Source organism: Schistocerca cancellata, chromosome 2, assembly GCF_023864275.1.
Source record: "Schistocerca cancellata isolate TAMUIC-IGC-003103 chromosome 2, iqSchCanc2.1, whole genome shotgun sequence".
Taxonomy (NCBI): domain Eukaryota; kingdom Metazoa; phylum Arthropoda; class Insecta; order Orthoptera; family Acrididae; genus Schistocerca; species Schistocerca cancellata.
The window spans coordinates 695,650,078-695,672,073 of NC_064627.1; the positions used below are offsets into that span (position 1 = coordinate 695,650,078).

Here is a 21,996-nt window from a genome sequence, read left to right on the forward strand (position 1 = left end):
CGTTTTAGCGCTTCTCGAGCAACGAGTGGTGCTCATGTTGAATATGAGGTAGAGTGTCTGTGCGAACATAAAATTTGGGTGCTTCCTCTATCCAGTGACAAGTTCAACGTGTTTTTATCTTTCCTAGTTTGAAACAAAGAACTGAAATCTGCTCTTCCTTTTTGAATAACCCTGTATTTTTAGATCTATTGTAGGGATCTGACTCTGGTCATAAAACTTTACTAAATAGGACAGAAATATCTGGAGTAAGTTAAGACCCTACAAATGTACTTCAGAATGCTAAGTATCGCTCCCGTACGGACCGCGAAGACAAAATTATACTAATTAATGGGCGCACAGAGGCATTTAGGCAGTGATTTCATCACACTCTATACGTGATTGGAGTGGGAAGGAATCGTAACATGTGGTACAATGATTAGTACCCCCTGGCATGAACTTCAGAGTCGTTTGCACAGTAGGCATGTAGACGTAGTTGTAAAATGGTCTGATAACTAGTTTCAATCGTACCTAGAAATTGGAGTTTAATGGATAGAGACAACACAGGGCTAAAATAAAATGAAAATTGCAGAAAAGTTTGCAATATCAAAAATAATTTCATGTGGCATTGCATTTGTACAGCAGCTTTAGAACTGAATTTTTCCTAACATACATGTATAAGACGAATAAAAAGTTGCCGTTTGAGTGTGATGCTGCAGCATACGAGGTGCATTCAAGTTCTAAGGCCTCCAAATTTTTTTCTAATTAACTGCTCACCCGAAATCGATGAAACTGGCGTTACTTCTCGACGTAATCGCCCTGCAGACGTACACATTTTTCACAACGCTGACGCCATGATTCCATGGCAGCGGCGAAGGCTTCTTTAGGAGTCTGTTTTGACCACTGGAAAATCGCTGAGGCAATAGCAGCACAGCTGGTGAATGTGCGGCCACGGAGAGTGTCTTTCATTGTTGGAAAAAGCCAAAAGTCACTAGGAGTCAGGTCAGGTGAGTAGGGAGCATGAGGAATCACTTCAAAGTTGTTATCACGAAGAAACTGTTGAGTAACGTTAGCTCGATGTGCGGCTGCGTTGTCTTGGTGAAACAGCACACGCGCAGCCCTTTCCGGACGTTTTTGTTGCAGTGCAGGAAGGAATTTGTTCTTCAAAACATTTTCGTAGGATGCACCTGTTACCGTAGTCCCCTTTGGAACGCAATGGGTAAGGATTACGCCCTCGCTGCCCCAGAACATAGACACCATCATTTTTTCAGCACTGGCGGTTACCCGAAATTTTTTTGGTGGCGGTGAATCTGTGTGCTTCCATTGAGCTGACTGGCGCTTTGTTTATGGATTGAAAAATGGCATCCACGTCTCATCCATTGTCACAACCGACGAAAAGAAAGTCCCATTCATGCTGTCGTTGCACGTCAACATTGCTTGGCAACATGCCACACGGGCAGCCGTGTGGTCGTCCGTCAGCATTCGTGGCACCCACCTGGATGACACTTTTCGCATTTTCAGGTCGTCATGCAGGATTGTGTGCACAGAACTCACAGAAATGCCAACTCTGGAGGCGATCTGTTCAACAGTCATTCGGCGATCCCCCAAAACAATTCTCTCCACTTTCTCGATCATGTCGTCAGACCGGCTTGTGCGAGCCCGAGGTTGTTTCGGTTTGTTGTCACACGATGTTCTGCCTTCATTAAACTGTCGCACCCACGAACGCACTTTCGACACATCCATAACTCCATCACCACATGTCTCCTTCAACTGTCGATGAATTTCAATTGGTTTCACACCACGCAAATTCAGAAAACGAATGATTGCACGCTGTTCAAGTAAGGAAAACGTCGCCATTTTAAGTATTTAAAAGAGTTCTCATTCTCGCCGCTGGCGGTAAAATTCCATCTGCCGTACGGTGCTCCCATCTTTGAGACGTATTGACAATGAACGCAGCCTCATTTTAAAACAATGCGCATGTTTCTATCTCTTTCCAGTCCGGAGAAAAAAATCGGAGGCCTTAGATCTTGAATGCACCTCGTATAAGCAACTCAGCGCGACTCCGGTGTGGGTATGTATACAGAGGTGTCAATACTCATGGGATACCAATATGCACACAAATAGGTGGTGGTAGTTTCGCGTGCACAGGGTACGAAAGGGCAGCGCTTCAGCGGAGCAGTCATTCGTCTCAGGAGATTACTGTGAAGAGGTTTCCGACGTGATTGTGACCGCTCGACGGGAACTGACAGACTTTGATCGCGGAATGGTAGTTGGAGCTAGTCGCATGGGACGTACCATTTCGGACATCGTTAGGGAATCCAATATTCCGAGATCCACAATGTCAAGAGCATGCCTAGAACACCAAATTTTAGGCATTACCTCTCACCACGGACAACGCAGTGGCCGACGGCCTTTACTTAACGACGGAGAGCAGCGGCGTTTGCGTAGAGTTGTCAGTGTTAACAAACAAGCAACACTGAGTGAAATTACGGCAGAAATCAATGCGGGATGTGCGACGACGGTAAGCGTTAGGACAGTGCGGCAAATTGGGGTAATGCAGCTGACCACCTACCCGAGTGCCTTTGCTAAGAGCATGACATCTTCTGCAGCGCCTCTCCTGGGAGAGGGTAGACGCTAGACATCTGGAAAACCATTACCTGGTAAAATGAGTCCCGATTTCAGTCGGTAAGAGCTGACGATAGGATTCGATGTTAGCGCAGACCCAACGAAACCATGGACCGAATTTGTCAACTACGTTTATGGGACATAATCGAGAGGTCAGTTCGTGCAAAACATTCAGCACCGGCAACACTTTCGCAATTATGGACGGCTATAGAGGCAACATGCCTCAGTATTTCTGCAGGGGACTTCAGACGACTTTTTGAGTCCACACCACGTCGAGTTGCTGGGCAAGGGGCTAGTGTTCCCTTCGATTGGAAACATTTTTATTGCCCCTTATAAATGATTTTTCAGATAATGTTACACGTGAGGGAAGGAAATTTTTTCTGAAGACAGATAAAACGTCATAACTGCTACCACAGAATACAAATGTAGCAGTCAAGTACGATTATGGTCTGTTAATATACAATAAATTGACATTAAACATTGACAAGGCTGGCCATGCGTTTTTGACGGCGGTACTACGACATAGAGATAGTGACGCGTCTCCATCGTGGCGCAATGTACAGGGTGCAGTACAACGGCCGCCTCATGCCGCCAGTCTTGATCCAGCGCTCGGTGAGAGAGGGCTGTCCTCTCTTAGCGATACTGTACGCCTTCGCTTTGGAACCGCTCTCTGTGGCTTCCGACAACGCCCGGCGGGGATGAGACTTGGCAGACACACTTTATGGTACAGTGCTTATGCCGACGATCTGGTATTCCTCCTTCGTTGTGGAAATTATATCTGCGCAGCATTGGTGTGGTTCGCGGTTTAAGGCACGGTAGTCTCAATGTCCAAAAATCTTATGCTCTGCCTACAGGTAAGGGACTGTGCGATGGGTGCATCACCCCCGTACCAGTGACACGATACGTTGCTCGGGCATTGATTTCACAACTAACCTGGCACTCTGAATAGCCAACTGCAGGCATCTATTAAATCAGATCAGAGCAGCGCTAACCGACCGTCGTCTTTGGACTTCTGCAACGGACGCGATATGTGAATGTCTGTTTGGCATCCCGCATTCCCCATATTGCGCAAATGTTCCAATCCCGCCATGTCTTGTTCGCCACATGGCTGCTTCTGGACTCTTTGTTAGTATGCTCATGCTTTCTAAGATCCGCTACGAGTTTGTGACGTTCTTGAGGTACGGTGGAGGCTTAGGACTCTTTCATGTCCAAGGCAGCGAACGCCGTGTTTATAAGCTCTCACCGGAAGATGTGGTAACGTTGTTCGACATGTCTTACAAACCTGTCTTGGCCAATTCTTCCTTGAAGTTATATCTGCAGCGCACTATTGCCCACTCACTTGACATTGTTGAGGACAATATACACCAACCTGCAACTAAGGCGCCGAAGGTGATTAAAACGAAGTACCCCAATATAGAGTGGTGCGTTGTGTGGCAGGCAGTGAACGCCGCCACTCTTGATATGGACGTCCAGTCCTCTTTTTTTGTATGTCCGTCCTTTGTTACATGACTGTTAACGGAAAGCAGATGTGCCAGTCTCGACTATATGAAATTAAACTCGCGGACTCTTTATTGTGTTAACCTGAAGAGTGATGGATAAGGATGACCATCGCCTTGTCAGCGGATCGGCGAGTGATGTTTGGCATTTGGTGGGCCAGATGTTGACTTTCCTCACACGTGTGACTCCCGACCGATAGCTGCATAATCGCTCCTCTTTCCACATGATGTGTATTTTCCGAGAGGAAAGACGAATTCTGTGACATGGGTCCGCGGCCAGGCCGTCCACTACTGGTTGTGTGACGGTGAGAAGATAGACCTCAATTTTTGACACTACTCAAACGAACGACACTGTGCGATCGTACGGAACCCAAAGTATAACAGCAATATTTCTTAAATTTTCTCTGGAGCGCGTTACGTAACCTGGCCCGGACTGTGCACGACAGGAGAAGTTGAACGTAGAACCGCTTTTGTTAGTACTGAACGGTCAGTGGTGACACATTACTACGGGAAGATATGCATCGATAATTCCGCAGCGAGTAGCTCTACGCAGCATCTTCAAATGGCTCTAAGCACTATAGAACTTAACATCTGAGGTCATCAGTCCCCTAGACTTAGAACTACTTAACGTAGCTAACCTAAGGAGATCACACAAATTCATGCCTGAGGCGGGATTCGAACCTGCGACAGTAGTAGCAGCGCGATTCCGGACTGAAGCGCCTAGAAGCGCTCGGTCACAGTAGCCGGCGCAGCGTCTTCACGTCTTAAAAAGACGACCTCTTTTATATTTCTTCCTGTTTGGCAGCCGACGAGGACCAGGTTTCACTTACCTTCCCCTCGTTATTATGAGGCATGCCAAAGCACGAGCTTTTGTAATACGTTGGTGATGGTACAGGGTGTTTCAAAAATGACCGGTATATTTGAAACGGCAATAAAAACTAAACGAGCAGCGATAGAAATACACCGTTTGTTGCAATATGCTTGGGACAACAGTACATTTTCAGGCGGACAAACTTTCGAAATTACAGTAGTTACAATTTTCAACAACAGATGGCGCTCCAAGTGATGTGAAAGATATAGAAGACAACGCAGTCTGTGGGTGCGCCATTCTGTACGTTGTCTTTCTGCTATAAGCGTGTGCTGTTCACAACGTGCAAGTGTGCTGTAGACAACATGGTTTATTCCTTAGAACAGAGGATTTTTCTGGTGTTGGAATTCCACCGCCTAGAACACAGTGTTGTTGCAACAAGACGAAGTTTTCAACGGAGGTTTAATGTAACCAAAGGACCGAAAAGCGATACAATAAAGGATCTGTTTGAAAAATTTCAACGGACTGGGAACGTGACGGATGAACGTGCTGGAAAGGTAGGGCGACCGCGTACGGCAACCACAGAGGGCAACGCGCAGCTAGTGCAGCAGGTGATCCAACAGCAGCCTCGGGTTTCCGTTCGCCGTGTTGCAGCTGCGGTCCAAATGACGCCAACGTCCACGTATCGTCTCATGCGCCAGAGTTTACACCTCTATCCATACAAAATTCAAACGCGGCAACCCCTCAGCGCCGCTACCATTGGTGCACGAGAGACATTCGCTAACGATATAGTGCACAGGATTGATGACGGCGATATGCATGTGGGCAGCATTTGGTTTACTGACGAAGCTTATTTTTACCTGGACGGCTTCGTCAATAAACAGAACTGGCGCATATGGGGAACCGAAAAGCCCCATGTTGCAGTCCCATCGTCCCTGCATCCTCAAAAACTACTGGTCTGGGCCGCCAGTTCTTCCAAAGGAATCATTGGCCCATTTTTCAGATCCGAAACGATTACTGCATCACGCTATCTGGACATTCTTCGTGAATTTGTGGCGGTACAAACTGCCTTAGACGACACTGCGCACACCTCGTGGTTTATGCAAGATGGTGCCCGGCCACATCGCACGGCCGACGTCTTTAATTTCCTGAATGAATATTTCGATGATCGTGTGATTGCTTTGGGCTATCCGAAACATACAGGAGTCGGCGTGGATTGGCCTCCGTATTCGCCAGACATGAACCCCTGTGACTTCTTTCTGTGGGGACACTTGAAAGACCAGGTGTAACGCCAGAATCCAGAGACAATTGAACAGCTGAAGCAGTACATCTCATCTGCATGTGAAGCCATTCCGCCAGACACGTTGTCAAAGGTTTCGGGTAATTTCATTCAGAGACTACGCCATATTATTGCTACGCATGGTGGATATGTGGAAAATATCGTACTGTAGAGTTTCCCAGACCGCAGCGCCATCTGTTGTTGAAAATTGTAACTACTGTAATTTCGAAAGTTTGTCTGCCTGAAAATGTACTGTTGTCCCAAGCATATTGCAACAAACGGTGTATTTCTATCGCTGCTCGTTTAGTTTTTATTGCCGTTTCAAATATACCGGTCATTTTTGAAACACCCTGTACAAAATAATAGTAATAATAATAATCATTATTATTCTAATTATTAGTATTATTAGTATTACTCTTTTCTTCTTTCTCTTTCCATGGATCGTATGCCCTCCATACTTCTTAGTTCTGAGGGGAAGAACGGGACATTGTGGCCAGGACTGGGTTTGCGACCCCTCCCCATTTTGCCCCCACCACCCACTTTTTCAGAAATTAAAAAAAAAATGGCGGTTAAGGGAATCGTTCTAGAGAAGTGTAGAATCCGGTTTCGAATCCCAGTCCGCCACAAATTTTCACATGTCGCCGTTGCATTTAATGCAGTGGCCGCATACAAATGGTGTCTGTTTTTACGGACATTACCGAAAGAATACACACTACACACATAAAAATTGTCGTCTGGTTTAACAAAAGAAAGAAGAACTACTTTTGTTTTAGTTGTCTCGTTGATTTCCTCGGGCATATTATCGCACAATTTATTTCTCTAGTAGAAAGCGCTATTTCAGTGGATATGCTCTGACAGTCCAAAATTTTTACCAGATCTGGACTCGAAACTGGACTTTCTGATTTTCATTAAAAGCAGAAAAAGCGAGTTCCAGTCTCGGTAAAGCATAGTTTTTCTTTTGTCAAGACACATTCATAGCAATGCGACCTCAGGGTTTCTGAACGGTTTGTACTGATATAATTTCATATCCCATGCCTCCTTAGTTCTGAAGAGAATTGAAGAGAAGGTGGAGGATATGCTGAGTGAAGATCAGTTTGGCTTCAGAAAGGGATTGGGAACAAGAGAGGCGATTCTGGCACTGAGACTCGTTATCGAAAAGCAATTACAGAAAAATAAATCAACTTATATTGCCTTTGTTGACATGGAAAAGGCATTTGATAACGTTATCTGGCAAGAGATATTCAGAGTGCTGAGGAAAAGTGGAATAAAGTACAAAGACATCGGTGTGATACTCAGCTTCTATAAGAATGAGGTGGCAGTGATTAGGAACGTCAGCATGAGCAAGAAGCAAATATTAGAAAAGGGGTAAGGCAAGGATGTTCTCTCTCTCCTCTTATATTCAATTCTTACATCCAGGAAGCTATAGACCAAGTTCGAGAAACTACTGAGGTGGGGATCAAAATTAATGGGCAGAAGATAGACATGCTACGTTATGCAGATGATATTGCTATAGTCACGGAGACAAAAGAAGATCTAGAGGAAGTCCTCAGAACAATGGAAAAAATTCTATGCAATCTGCATGGAATAATAAACAAGACAAAGACTAAAGTGATGGTATGCAGTACAGGAGCAGAATATGAACCTCTGAGAATGAGAATTGGAAGAAAGGAGCTGGAAGTGATACAGGAATTTACTTACCTGGGAAGCAAAATCACAAAAGATGGTAGAAGCCGGAAAGAAATTGCATTTAATCGGAGAAGGAACTTATTCGGTAGCAACATGTCTGAAAATAAGGAAACGTATCACGAAAGGTTTCGTTTGGAGTGTGGCCCTATACGGATATAAGACTTGGACAATTGATAGAGAAGAGAGAAGACGGCTAGAGGCGCCGGAGATGTGGTGCCGTAGAAGGATGATGAAGATCAGCTGGAGAGACAAAGTAACAAATGAGGAGGTGCTTAGAAGAGTAGAGGAAACCAGATCTCTGTGGAGGCACATCCAAACAAGAAGAGACAGACTTGTAGGGCACATCCTACGACACAACAACATCATTGCAACAATAGCAGAAGGAGCTATTGAGGGAAGGAATCGGCGGGGGCGACCAAGGATATCATACATGCAACATATCATGAATGACGTTGGATGTAAGACATACGTGGAAATGAAGAGGAAGGCAGACAGAAGAGAGGAATGGCGCTCTGCTGCAAAACAACCTCAGGGTTGAACACTAAAAGAGAAAGAGATGCCTCCTTATTGATTTCATACCCATAGAGCAAAGAAGGGAAAGCAGAAAGGCGGAAGGAGTATATAGAGGGTCTATACTGGGGCGATGTACTTGAGGACAATATTACGTAAATGGAAGAGGAGGTAGATGAAGATGAAATGGGAGATATGATACTGCGTGAAGAGTTTGACAGAGCATTGAAAGACCTGAGTCGAAACAAGGCCCCGGGAGTAGACAACATTCCATTAGAACAACTGACAGCCTTGGGAGAGCCAGTCCTGACAAAACTCTACCATCTGGTGAGCAAGATGTATGAGACAGACGAAATTCCCTCAGACTTCAAGAAGAATATAATAATTCCAATCCCAAAGAAAGCAGATGTTGACAGATGTGAAAATTACCGAACTATCAATTTAAGAAGTCATGGCTGCAAAATACTAACAAGAATTCTTTACAGACGAATGGAAAAACTGGTAGAAGCTGACCTCGGGGAAGATCAGTTTGGATTCCGTAGAAATGTTGGAACACGTGAGGCAATACTGACCCTACGACTTATCTTAGAAGAAAGATTAAGGAAAGGCAAACCTATGTTTCTAGCATTTGTAGACTTAGAGAAAGCGTTTGGCAATGTTGACTGGAATACTCTCTTTCAAATTCTAAAGGTGATAGGGGTAAAATACAGGGAGCGAAAGGCTATTTACAATTTGTACAGAAACCAGATGGCAGTTATAAGAGTCGAGGGACATGAAAGGGAAGCAGTGGTTGGGAAGGGAGTGAGACAGGCTTGTAGCCTATCCCCGATGCTATTCAATCTGTATATTGAGCAAGTAGTAAAGGAAACAAAAGAAAAGTTCGGAGTAGTTATTAAAATCCATGGAGAAGAAATAAAAATTTGAGGTTCGCCGATGACACAGTAACTCTGTCAGAGACAGCAAAGGACTTGGAAGAGCAGTTGAACGGAATGGACAGTGTCTTGAAAGGAGGGTATAAGATGAACATCAACAAAAGCAAAACGAGGATAATGGAATGTAGTCGAATTAAGTCGGGTGATGCTGAGGGAATTAGATTAGGAAATGAGACACTTAAAGTAGTAAATGAGTTTTTCTATTTGGGGAGCAAAATAACTGACGATGGTCGAAGTCGAGAGGATATAAAATGTAGACTGGCAATGGCAAGGAAAGCGTTTCTGAAGAAGAGAAATTTGTTAACATCGAGTATAAATTTAAGTGTCAGGAAGTCGTTTCTGAAAGTATCTGCATGGTGTGTAGCCATGTATGGAAGTGAAACATGGACGGTAAATAGTTTGGACAAGAAGAGAATAGAAGCTTTCGAAATGTGGTGCTACAGAAGAATGCTGAAGATTGGATAGGTAGATCACCTAACTAATGAGGAAGTATTGAATATAATTGGGGAGAAGAAGAGTTTGTGGCACAACTTGACTAGAAGAAGGGATCGGTTGGTAGGACATGTTCTGAGGCATCAAGGGATCACCAATTTAGTACTGGAGGGCAGCGTGGAGGGTAAAAATCGTAGAGGGAGACCAAGAGATGAATATACTAAGCAGATTCAGAAGGGTGTAGGCTGCAGTAGGTACTGGGAGATGAAGAAGCTTGCACAGGATAAGGTAGCATGGAGAGCTGCATCAAACCAGTCTCAGGACTGAAGACCACAACAACAACAACACCCATGGATTCACGCGCACACACACACACACACACACACATATGTTCTAGATTTCTGTGTTGTCTGAACTTCCTCGGGACAGGTAAACAGCGAGTACTGACCAGAACTCGCCGTCGTTGCGCACGCGCACGGAGAGCAGCTCCTTGTCGCGCTCGGAGAGGCCGTCCCACTCCCAGGAGCGCTCGCTCCAGGGCCCCGTCCACTCGCCGCGCCCCCACGGGTTGCGCAGGCGCACCAGCGGCGTCTCGCCGAGCGGGCCGCGCACCCGCGCCAGCCCCGTCACGCTGTACGCGTGCTGCGTCACCAGCCCGTTGCGCAGCCGCAGCTGCCGCCGGCTCTCCTTCTCCTGCACATTCTCACTCTGTCAGCTTTCATTCCTCCTGCACGCTACATTCAGACATCTACGTACTCCTAACATACAACAACTTATTGTGCTTACAAGTTAGAGAAGTCAATTAGTTTGTCAGTTACAAGTTTCAGAGATCTATTAAACGATTCTTTCATCAAATTAGGTGTATCGAATCAGTTTACAGGACATGTATACATGACTTATGTTAACATTAATGAACAGATTAATTTTGTAGACCAAATCATGCAACTACACTACTGGCCATTAAAATTGCTACACCACGAAGATGACGTGCTACAGACGCGAAATTTAACCAACAGGAAAATATGCTGTGATATGCAAGTGATTAGCTTTTCAGAGCATTCACACAAGGTTGGCGCCGGTGGCGACACCTACAACGTGCTGACATGAGGAAAGTTTCCAACCGATTTCTCTTACACAAACAGCAGTTGACTGGCGTTGCCTGGTGAAATGTTGTTGTGATGCCTCGTGTAAGGCGGAGAAACGCGTACCATCACGTTTCCGACTTTGATATAGTTCGGATTCTTGCCTATCGCGATTGTGGTTTATCGTATCGCGACATTGCTGCTCGCGTTGGCCGAGATCCAATGACTGTTAGCAGAATATGGAATCTGTAGGTTCAGGAGGGTAATACGGAACGCCGTGCTGGATCCCAACGGCCTCGTATCACTAGCAGTCGAGATGACAGGCATCTTACCCGCATGAATGTAACGGATCGTGCAGCCACGTCTCGATCCCTGAGTCAACAGATGGGGACGTTTGCAAGACAATAACCATCTGCACGAACAGTTCGACGACGTTTGCAGCAGCATGGACTATCAGCTCGGAGACCATGGCTGTGGTTACCCTCGACGCTGCATCACAGACAGGAGCGCCTGCGATGGAGTACTCAACGACGAACCTGGGTGCACGAATGGCAAAACGTCATTTTTTCGGATGAATCCAGGTTCTGTTTACAGCATCATGATGGTCGCATCCGTGTTTGGCGACATCGCGGTGTATTCGTCATCGCCGTACTAGCGTACCACCCGGCGTGATGGCATGGGGTGCCATGGTTACACGTCTCGGTCACCTCTTGTTCGCATTGACGGCAGTTTGAACAGTGGACGTTACATTTCTGATGTGTTACGACCTTGGCTCTACCCTTCATTCGATCCCTGCGAAATCCTACATTTCAGCAGGATAATGCACGACCGCATGTTGCAGGTCCTGTACGGGCCTTTCTGGATACAGAAAATGTTCGACTGCTGCCCTGGCCAGCACATTCTCCAGATCTCTCACCAATTGGAAAGTCTGTTCAATGGTGGCCGAGCAACTGGCTCGTCACAATACGCCAGTCACTACTCTTGATGAACTGTGGTATCGTGTTGAAGGTGGATGGGCAGCTGTACCTGTACACGCCATCCAAGCTCTATTTGACTCAATGACCAGGCATATCAAGGCCGTTATTACGGCCAGAGGTGGTTGTTCTGGGTACTGATTTCTCAGGATCTATGCACGCAAATTGCGTGAAAATGTAATCACATGTAAGCTCTAGTATAATATATTTGTCCAATGAAAACCCGTTTATCATCTGCATTTCTTCTTGGTGTAGCAATTTTAATGGCCAGTAGTGTACACTTAACAACTAGATTATTTTTCTAAACTGGCTGACAGCTAATTGCCCAGGTGAAATGGTTTCAAGTTAAATTTAAAACTTTTCTCCTCCTGTAAGTCATTTTATGTTATTGGGCAAGTGATCAAAAATTTTTGTTGCTGCATATTTGAACTCCTTTCTGAGCCACGGACGGCTTTAATAACAGATAATAAAGGACATTTTCCCCTCTAGTGTTGTAAGGATGAACATGACTGTTCTTCTCTGTTCTTATGGCTTATTTATGACTAATTTCATTAGCGTATATAATATATATGCCCTTGGGTGGCCTGAGCGAGGCATGTCATTGGCTGTTCCTGTCTCTCTGTATCTCCTCCATGTCCGAACAACAACGCTTTGGTTCACTCCGAGACGCCTGGACTCTTCCTTTGTTGAGAGCCCTTCCTGGCACAAAGTAACAATGCGGACGCGATCGAACCGCGGTAGTGACCGTCTAGGCATGGTTGAACTACAGACAACACGAGCCGTGTACCTCATTCCTGATGGAATGACTGGAACTGGTCGACTGTCGGGCGCTGCTCATGCATGGTTGTTTACATCTTTGGGCGGGTTTAATGGTATCTCTGAACAGTCAAAGGGACTGCGTCTGTGAAACAATATCCACAGTCAACGTCTATCTTCAGGAGTTCTGGGAACGGGAGTGATACAAAACTTTTTTTGATGTGTGTACACAGACCGTGTGTGCAATCTTGTTCGAATTTCCAAGAACAACAGATCAGTTTGTTCAGTCAGTCGATATCATACGAGCAGCATTTCTTCCAAGACTTTCTACACCACTCATGAATATTGTTGCTAAAGAAAACTATGATTGCTGTTGTGATCTTCAGCCCGAAGACTGATTTGATGCAGTTCTCTACGCTAGCCTATCTCGTGTAAGCCTCTTCATCTCTGCGTAGATTACTGCAACATGGATCCTTTGAACGTGTTTATTTCGTCCTCACTTCCTTCCATTACCGTATTAGCTCTTCTTTGTAGCCTCAGAAGCAAGTAACATCGGTGCTGAATGTAGCGCAAAGCACACCAGAACATAATAGTAGATGTGCTAGATCCCAGACACAGTATTACTTGCTTCTTTTCAAATGAACACCTCTCCAGCAAATTAATCGGATCTACAAGAAGGCCGTATAGGGCTTTATGTCCCGTCCATTCTGATTTATTAGTTTATTTACGGTTCGCAGAAACACTTGGACGTATATGGTACACTGGACAATTAAATTACTCGAGATGAGGAGCAAAGAAAACAAGTAAATTATGTTTAAGTGCATTAGATATAAAATATGCAGTAAAATGAACAGCATAATGTGTGATGTAATGGACTATAAAATAACCAGTAAAATGAGCTGTGAGGAGAGCCAATGAAGGAACAATAAACTGCACATTAAGATTGTAAGAAATGAAACACCCACAGCTGTTCTTATGCTCTCATTTATTCTGTAGCTACTTCAGTACTCCGTCTTCAGGCCTTAATTGATGCCGAAGGTGTTATCACGATCCATATATACGATGCATGAGTGGACAACAGCTGCTTTACGCAGGCTACCTGTAACTGTCATGTCTCTCCAACCATCAACTGTCAACAGGCGACTGTAGGTGTTTCACTTCTTACAACAGTGAACGGCCGTAATCCCCTAGACCTCCTGGCACAAGGATGGACATACAGAAACTTGCACATTAAGATGTCATTAGCGACGTTCAAATTCGACATGAGCGAGACTCTAGAATGGCCGAGTCCATTTGAAAGGTACGGTCCCATCAGCCTAAAGTAACTGAGAGAAACCCTGCAAATTCTTATCTGGATTAGAATCCGACTCTTCTCGAGCCCATGTCTATCACTTAATCACCACGTGACTTCATTTTTTCTTCTTTTCGTTTTGGTCATCTTAGGACCACGTTAATTCGCGTCATCTTCGTTTATTCTGCTCTTTCTCCTTGTCCAATATTCTTTCACTCTCGCACTCTCCTTTCTTCCATGATGATTTTGCTCGGGGTCTAGTTCTGTCTTCGAAACCCGTGAAAGCCTGAATTTCTTTATTTGCAAATCACCCTGTTGTATATCTCTAATTCTTGTATTCTTTCTTCCACATCCCTTTGTACCTCTTGGAACTAGCGTACTTTGATTCTCTTGTTTTCCAGAAACTGTAGTATTTGCTGAGTTAACGTCACTTGGTCCGTTCTAAGGACGTGTCTGAAGAACACGTTCCTCTTTTTCCTGATGATGTCCGAGATTATCTCAGTTCTTGAATCGTTCGTCTTCTAAACTGACCGTCTTCTGGTCTTCGAAGTCCCAACATCCTCCTGAGAACCTTTCGTTCCACCAGTTCTAGTCTCTTAAGTACTCCTGTCCTTACTAGGTTAAGAGATTCTCTGCGTGTAAGGCTTCAGTGCGGACCACTGTCTCCTAATGTCTCTGTTTTAAATTGATCGAAATATTGATCTCATCATAGCCTCACATAGTTAATTTTCATTCCAAATTCATTTTCTGTATTCGTGCTCATATTGCTTCCGTTTCTGTCAGCCCAGTTTCTATCCGTTCCCTCAGGTGTTTCAATCTCTCCACCTTCTGAATTTTTCCTCCTTCTATTTTCGTCCATATAGTAGGTGTCTCGAACTCTGTCATATACTGTGTCATCTCGATAGAGATCTGTTCGCCTGCTTTAGTCGCTTCTCTCAGTAATTACCTGATTTGTTTAACCGCCTCTTCCAATCGTTCCTACAATATCATAGTATCATCTGCGAATGGTAGACAGTCCACCCATATTCTTTTTTCTTGCACCCCATTCGTGTTCCACCACTCCTTTAATTTCTCATCGACACTCGTTGATCATCTTATCAAGTGCATAGTTAAAGAGCGAAGAGGAAAGTCAGTCATCTTGTCTCACTCCGGTTTAAATCTCGAAGGCCTCTGAAAGCTTTCCTCTGAACTTGACCTTGGGTGTTGCGTTGGTTAAGGTTTGTTTAATCACATTACTGGATTTTTTTTCAGACTCATTTCCTCCAAAATTTGTAACAGTGTTCGTGTATCTACTCGCTTATTAACAGCAGTTATTATAAACTGAAGATCCAAAGAAACTGATACACCTGCCAAATATCGTGTAGGGCCCCCGCGAGAACACAGAAGTGCCGCAACATGACATTGCATAGACTCGATTAAAACAGATGTCTGAAGTAGTGCTGGAGGGAACTGACACCATGAATTCTGTAGGGCTATTCATAAATCTGTAACAGAACGAGGGCGTGGAGATCTCTTCTGAACAGCACGTTGCAAGGCATCCCAGTTACGCTCAATAATGTTCATGTCAGACGAGTTTGGTGGTCGGCGGATGCGTTTAAACTCAGAACGTGTTCCTAGTGCCACTCTATAGCAATTCTAGACGTGTGGGGTGTCGCATTGTCCTGCTGGAATTGCCCAAGTCCGACGGAATGCACAATGGACACGAATGGATGCAGGTGATCAGACAGGATGCTTACGTACGTGTCGCCTGTCAGAATCGTATTTAGATGTATCAGGGATCCCATATAACTCTAACTGCAGACGCCACACGCCATTACAGAGCCTCCACCAGCTTGAACATTCCCTGCTGCCATGAAGGGTCCATCTACTGGTTCATGAGGTTGTCTGCATACCCCTACACGTCCATCCATTTCACACAATTTGAAACGAGACTCGTCCGACCAGGCAACATGTTTCCTGTCATCAACAGTCCAATGTCGGTGTTGACGGGCCCAGGCGAGTCGTACAGCTTTGAGTCGTGCAGTCATCAAGGGTACACGAGTGGGCCTTCGGATCCGAAAGCCCATATCGATGATGTTTCGTTGAATGGTTCGCACGCTGACACTTGTTGGTGTCCCAGCATTGAAATCTGCAGTAACTTGCGGAACGGTTGCATTTTTGTCAGGTTGAACAATTCTTATCAGTCGTAGTTGGTCCCATTCTTACAGGATCTTTATCGGGCCGCACCGACGTCTCAGATTTGGTGTTTTAGTAGATTCCTGATATTCACGCTACACTCATGAAATGATCATACGGGAAAATTCCCACTTCACCGCTACCTCGGAAATGCTGTGTCCCATCGCTCATGCGCCGACTATAACTCCACTTTCAGACTCATTTAACTCTTGATAACCTGCTATTTAGCAGCAGTAACCGATCTAATAACTGCGCCAGGCGTTCTCAACCGCAGCGCCGTATTCTGCTTGTTTAGGTATCTCTGTATTTGAATATGCATGCCCATACCAGTTTCTTTTTCGTTACAATGTGTTTTCTGGAGAGTAGATAACTGACAACTTTATGAGAAGACATCAAACTCTTGATACTAACACTGTTATAAGAAGCCTTTTCTCCGTCTTAGTTAGTATACTATTCATGATTCCTAACGTACTCAACAGCCACTAATTTTTACTCGTGATGTTTCTCCGCGCACCTCTTCAGCTTCCTCACTGACTCGCCCGCAACCAAGCGTGCACAGCTGTTAGGCGTGCAGCCGAACTCACAGGCGTGCACTGACTGCCCCTACAGTTCGTTGAATAAATAACTGCAGGTTTTTGCTGCGAAGATATCTCAACGCGACAATGAATTTCATACGCATCGTTGGTGAAGAACGACAATCGTGACTGCGTGGCCGGTTTTTATTTGTTTTGTCTGGGAATGCTGGGTTACAAGATGGAAGAGATTTGCAGGTTCCCACTTCATTACATTAGTACACCAGTGATGCAATTTTTTTAGAAATATCTTCCAAAACTTACTAATGAAATAATTTTCTCGATTTATAATATTTCCGTATTTCGTCAACACAAATAATTAATAGTAAATAACGATGGTCACGAAACAATTACAAGGCAGAAAAAGCAGAAAAGATCGTAAAATTTGGGACTCCCCTCTCACACTTTCTGCACTGCACATGCTCAACGTACTTTCAAAGAAAAGGCTTCTCTTGCTCCACGGATGACATTAGACAAATAAGCGAGACTCTACAGACAGAGAATTCAAGCGGAATCCAATACTTTAACCTTACGAGGAATATAGGGAACTGTCGACCAGAATGACACAAAATGTGCTCACCGTCAAAACCTGGCCTGCCTGTTCTATTGAATACGGCGTGTCAGTACTTCAAGTCCCGAGGAGAACACTGCACTGTCTCATCATATGAAAAGCAAAGTGTTTTACTGTTTATCTAGTTTCCGCAGAACGCAGTAAATTACTTTTTATCGACACCACCCATGTTTCAAGCTGCGACAAATTACTAGTCATCAGCACCACCACAAGTCAGCACTTCTACAAACGCGTTTTATTAAAACGTGTTATTACAAACTCATTACTAAAGACTTCATGAGAATCTGTTCTGAGGTTGTATGTAATGATGGAGCATGCAAACTCACGATAAATGAATAAAGAAAGAAGGCAAAACGAAGCTGAAGTTATTATTCTGGTCCCTACTGGCATGTTTAGTTTCTCTCTCGTCACTATTAAATTTCATACAGAGTGGGAAGAAAAACTTAATTCAGCCTGCTGGCCAAGAATAAATACACTTAAAGGCTGTCATCATATAATTGATTTATAAATGGTTTGAAGTTAATTTTTCAACTTACTTACCAGTTACTGTCACTTATATCGACGGTAAATGTGAGAGGGATTTTGGAAACTCCACAGCTAAACACAAGTTTAATAAAATGATAGTCGATCTTAGAGAGTTAATAGACAGATGGGAGGCAACCAATTTAACACTGGTTGATTTCAGCAATGTGTGTGATAAAACTGCGTTTGATACACTTTGTTTCAAAGTGAAAAGTAAAATGTCTCGCACAATGTCGCTTTTGTCATGGCATATGTGAACGATGACGTTCGTTCAGCGCCAAGGTGGCCGCAAAACCCGGACCTCAAATCGAACTTTAAAAAACCAAGTGACATTCATGTCGTAACAGAAACTGATGAGTGAAAGTTTTCACGAAGCAGTGCTTCTCATACTCCTTGGTGGTTAGCAGTCACCCAACCAAACCATAGTAAAAATCTTTAGGTAGCATTGAGTGAGAATGTAAACTGTAGAAAACAGTCCGTCGAAGTATGTAGGTACTCTCTCTCTTGGCCATATGCATTTCAAGAATATTAGGAACATATTTCAACATGAAATAATTTTAAAAAAATGTATAGTCAAAAATCTTAGAGGATCTCCATTACTGCGATGTGGCGTTACATGTTGTAAATAATGAGAACTACTATTTCTCGTCAGAGCTTTGCCACTATTTACTTACGGGCTCCGCTGTGCTCAAGTTTGGCTCTTTATCTTATTTAGCTATTTGACGCCACAGTTGTCGGGGTAACCTGCTGGAGGCAAGTCGAGTGCTCCTGCTGTCTGATGGTGTAAACTTTGTTCTGTGTGTTATCGAATTTTAGCTGTTTGCGTGTTGCCGTTTCTGAGGCAGAAAATGACGACCAGCCCAGCATTCACCTAAATGAAGGTAGAAGTGCGCCTTAAAAACCACTCTCATTGTGGCTGGTGCACAAGCCACGGTCGCCAATCAGAAACGCGGATTCGATCCTCACCTGACTCAACTCCCACTCTCGCAAGCTAAAGCTCTGCGCATTACGCTATACGAGCAGGTCGTTGTAAAAGTGAAAAATAATTCAAGGTATCGACTGATATGTTTGAAGACTGCATTAGGTGTGCACTAGAGTTACTTTCTATTAAGATTATTGATATGAGTGGCATGGTGCTCACGTGTTCTTTTCGGCACCATCGTCTTCAAAACAATGTTTAAAGACCAAAAGTAATATTTTACTACAGACATAGTTTCCACTTAAACACAACAAAAGAGCGTTTCCCTGAAATAGAACAGCGAAACCTAGATAGTGGGTAACACAATAAATTATTTAAATTTACTGTCTTGAATTACACTGTACGGAATATTACAACCAGCCACACATTTTGAAATGATTTTATTGTAGCATCATGCCTGAGCCCATTGTCAGAATGTAGCGTTGACGTCTTTGCAAGTTTTACATTTGTGTCCTAAAATACAACAATGCCACAAACTTTACACTGACAAAACTGGTAGGAGAGAACATATGGATGCTCCCAGGTTCAACAAGCTAAATAAGTCAGCTTTCGCTATTCACTTGGTCCAATACGGAAGCTCAGAGATAAGCTTCGAAGAAAACTTACAGGTATTACATTTTGTCGAAACAGAAGGACAGATGAATTTGTTAGAGAAATTAGAAATATACAACGACATTCACAGTAAACCCGACTTGTTACTGGATGATCAATTAATATTAAGAAACCAAATTTATCTTAAAAATTTCATACGACTCCTTTAATTTGAAATGATAGAAATAATATTAACAAGCAGAGACAAAATTGTTCATTGGCCATTACCAGAGTCTTTCAAAAGTAAATAATTAAATGTTTAACTGTATAAAATTATCTGTATTATCAAGAAGTATCTGCCACATCTCCAGAGGTGTGCCGTATCTGTACACATATCACATTCGTTGGCTCATCAAATCAGCAGCCGATGTAAACAAATGTATCCGCCTTCTTGTATGTACTTCAGTCCGTGGATAATAATTGATTGTAATATATATATATATATATATATATATATATATATATATATATATATATATATATATATAGGAGAGCTTTCCAGGAAGTAAGTAAAACGCCTAGGGCATATATAAGTGTGAAACTATGTAATCACAAAAACTTTGTTGTATTTTAGGACGCAAATTTAAAACCTCTTGTAAACCATGTATCACATGTTCTTTGATTTTTCCCACCGTGTACAAACTGTAGGGATCGATCGATGAGAGGATACAGAACAAAAAAGGTCTGATGAACTTATATCCGGAAAAACATGGTTTCCATGCTAGAGCCCATTTATTCAATTATACTTTGTTACAGAGACTGCAGTCTAATATGCACTGTACCATGTAGCCACAGTTACACTATGCCTCCTAGACGGTGGTACTGTTCCTCATACGTCATGCCCTAGGGCACTCTCCTGCCGTTATAATTGGTAATGTGTCCGATTCACATCTCTTCCTGACTTACCTTGTAGTGGATGTGATACAGCGTATTCGAATCGAGAGCTTGCCAACATGGTGTTTACTTACGGAAAAGCAAATGGCAACGGGCGGTGGACAGCAAGATTGTGTCACGAGACCTCTCTCCGCCGACAACAACCACCGTGTTCAATGTATGGAACCGTGTTTCACCGTTTGTCTGAGACAGGGTCGTTTCAGGAAGCAGGAAATCATGAAAGACATACCCGAATGTTCGGACATCAGACTTGGAGGAAAATGTGATTAACATTGTGGAAGGCGACATCCGTGTCAGTACCAGTACAGGGTAATCCAGACGACCGTGTGGAACATTCTCCATGACAGTTGTTACAACCTTTATCACTCACAGCGTGTTCAGGGCTTGCTAGCGACAGACTTTACTCATCTGGAACAGTTTTGTCACGGATTCTTCGCCAGTCAACCACGATTCCGGGATCTGACCCATCCATCCTGTTCACCGATGAGGCCACCTTTATGCGGATTTCTATCTTCAATTTTCATAACAGTCATCTGTGGTATAGTATGCAGAACCGCCATGGTATGATGACAGCGTATCACCAGCATGGGTGCAGCCGGTACGGGTGGGCCGGGATAATTGGTGACCGTATTTTGGGACCAGTCTTTCTTCCACGTTACCTAACAGGCCCGAACTATTGGCGTTTCTTGCGGGTGACTCTGCCTCCCCTGCTGGAAGAAATGCCACTGATGATTCTAAGGGTTATGTAGCTGCTACATGACGGTGCTCCAGCCCAATTCGCTGTTAACGTACGGACGCATCTCAATGGTGGCTCCTCTGCTCCATGGATCAGACGAGGGCGTCTAGTTGCACGGGCTGCTCCTTCACCAGATCAACCCGTACGATTTCTGGTTATGGGGCCACCTCAAAAGTATCGTGTATGCAGAGGCCATTCCAGATATGGAGACACTGGAGCAGCGTATTGAGTATGTCTTTGAGACTGTTCGGATGCAGCGTGGCCGATGTAAAGATACGAGATGGAACAGGCTACGGCGTGTACACGCAGTAGTCGAGGCACATGGAAACCATTTTCAGCACATACTGTAACGCACATACTGTAACTGCATGGTACAGCGCGTATCAGCCTGCAGTCTCTGTAACACTGTGTGATAGAATAAATGGTGTCTAACATGAAAACCATGTTTGTCCGGACGTAAGCTCATTAGACCTTTTCTGTTCCGTGTCCTCTCATCGATCGATCCCCATAGTTTTGTACACGGTGGAAAAAGTCACCCTGCTATTAGGACGCAAATGTAAAACTTGCAAAGAAGTCAACACTACCATCTGACGTTGGCCTCAGGGCAGAAACTAGTAATGGTACAATAAAATCATATAAGAAAAAAGGTTGTGGCTAGTTGCAGTATTTCCTAAAGCGTAATTTTCGAAAACAGCCACGGTGTTTTCTAAACAATAGGGATAAAATGATTAGTGTCTTACACTTCAGAGTCTCCGCGCACACCAGTGAGGTCACTGAAAACGCGTTTGAAAAGTGAAGGTGGAGAGGGCGGCGGCGGCGGCGGGTACTCACGGGGTTGATGCTGGCGACGAGCAGGCTGGAGCGCGGCACGGCGCTGTTGAGCACCTGGAAGGTGAGGTAGCGGTCCTGCGAGCAGAGCGCGAAGCTCTGCACGATGCCGCCGGTCAGGTCCTGCAGCGCCCGCGTCGCGCTGCCCTGCTGCAGGCTCTCGTAGCTGCCGTACAGCCTGCCGAAAACACGTGCCACCTCCTAATACACACCGTCTGGCTTGCATTTGCTCTGACTCTCTCGCACAGCACCAAGTCCCGAGCGACTGGAAAAAGGCACAG

At 44.3% G+C, this 21,996-nt stretch overlaps 1 protein-coding gene across 1 annotated transcript in view; it reads right to left on the reverse strand.

Annotated features, from left to right (window-relative positions):
* Positions 1–21,996, reverse strand: part of LOC126162469 (calpain-9-like) — a 1,012,451-nt gene that overhangs the window by 42,006 nt on the left and 948,449 nt on the right. The window contains exons 6-7 of the mRNA XM_049919000.1: positions 21,719–21,893; positions 10,193–10,437 (exon numbers count right to left, since the gene is read on the reverse strand). Coding sequence (XP_049774957.1) covers positions 10,193–10,437; positions 21,719–21,893 — 420 coding nt within the window. The remainder of the gene's footprint in view (positions 1–10,192; positions 10,438–21,718; positions 21,894–21,996) is intronic.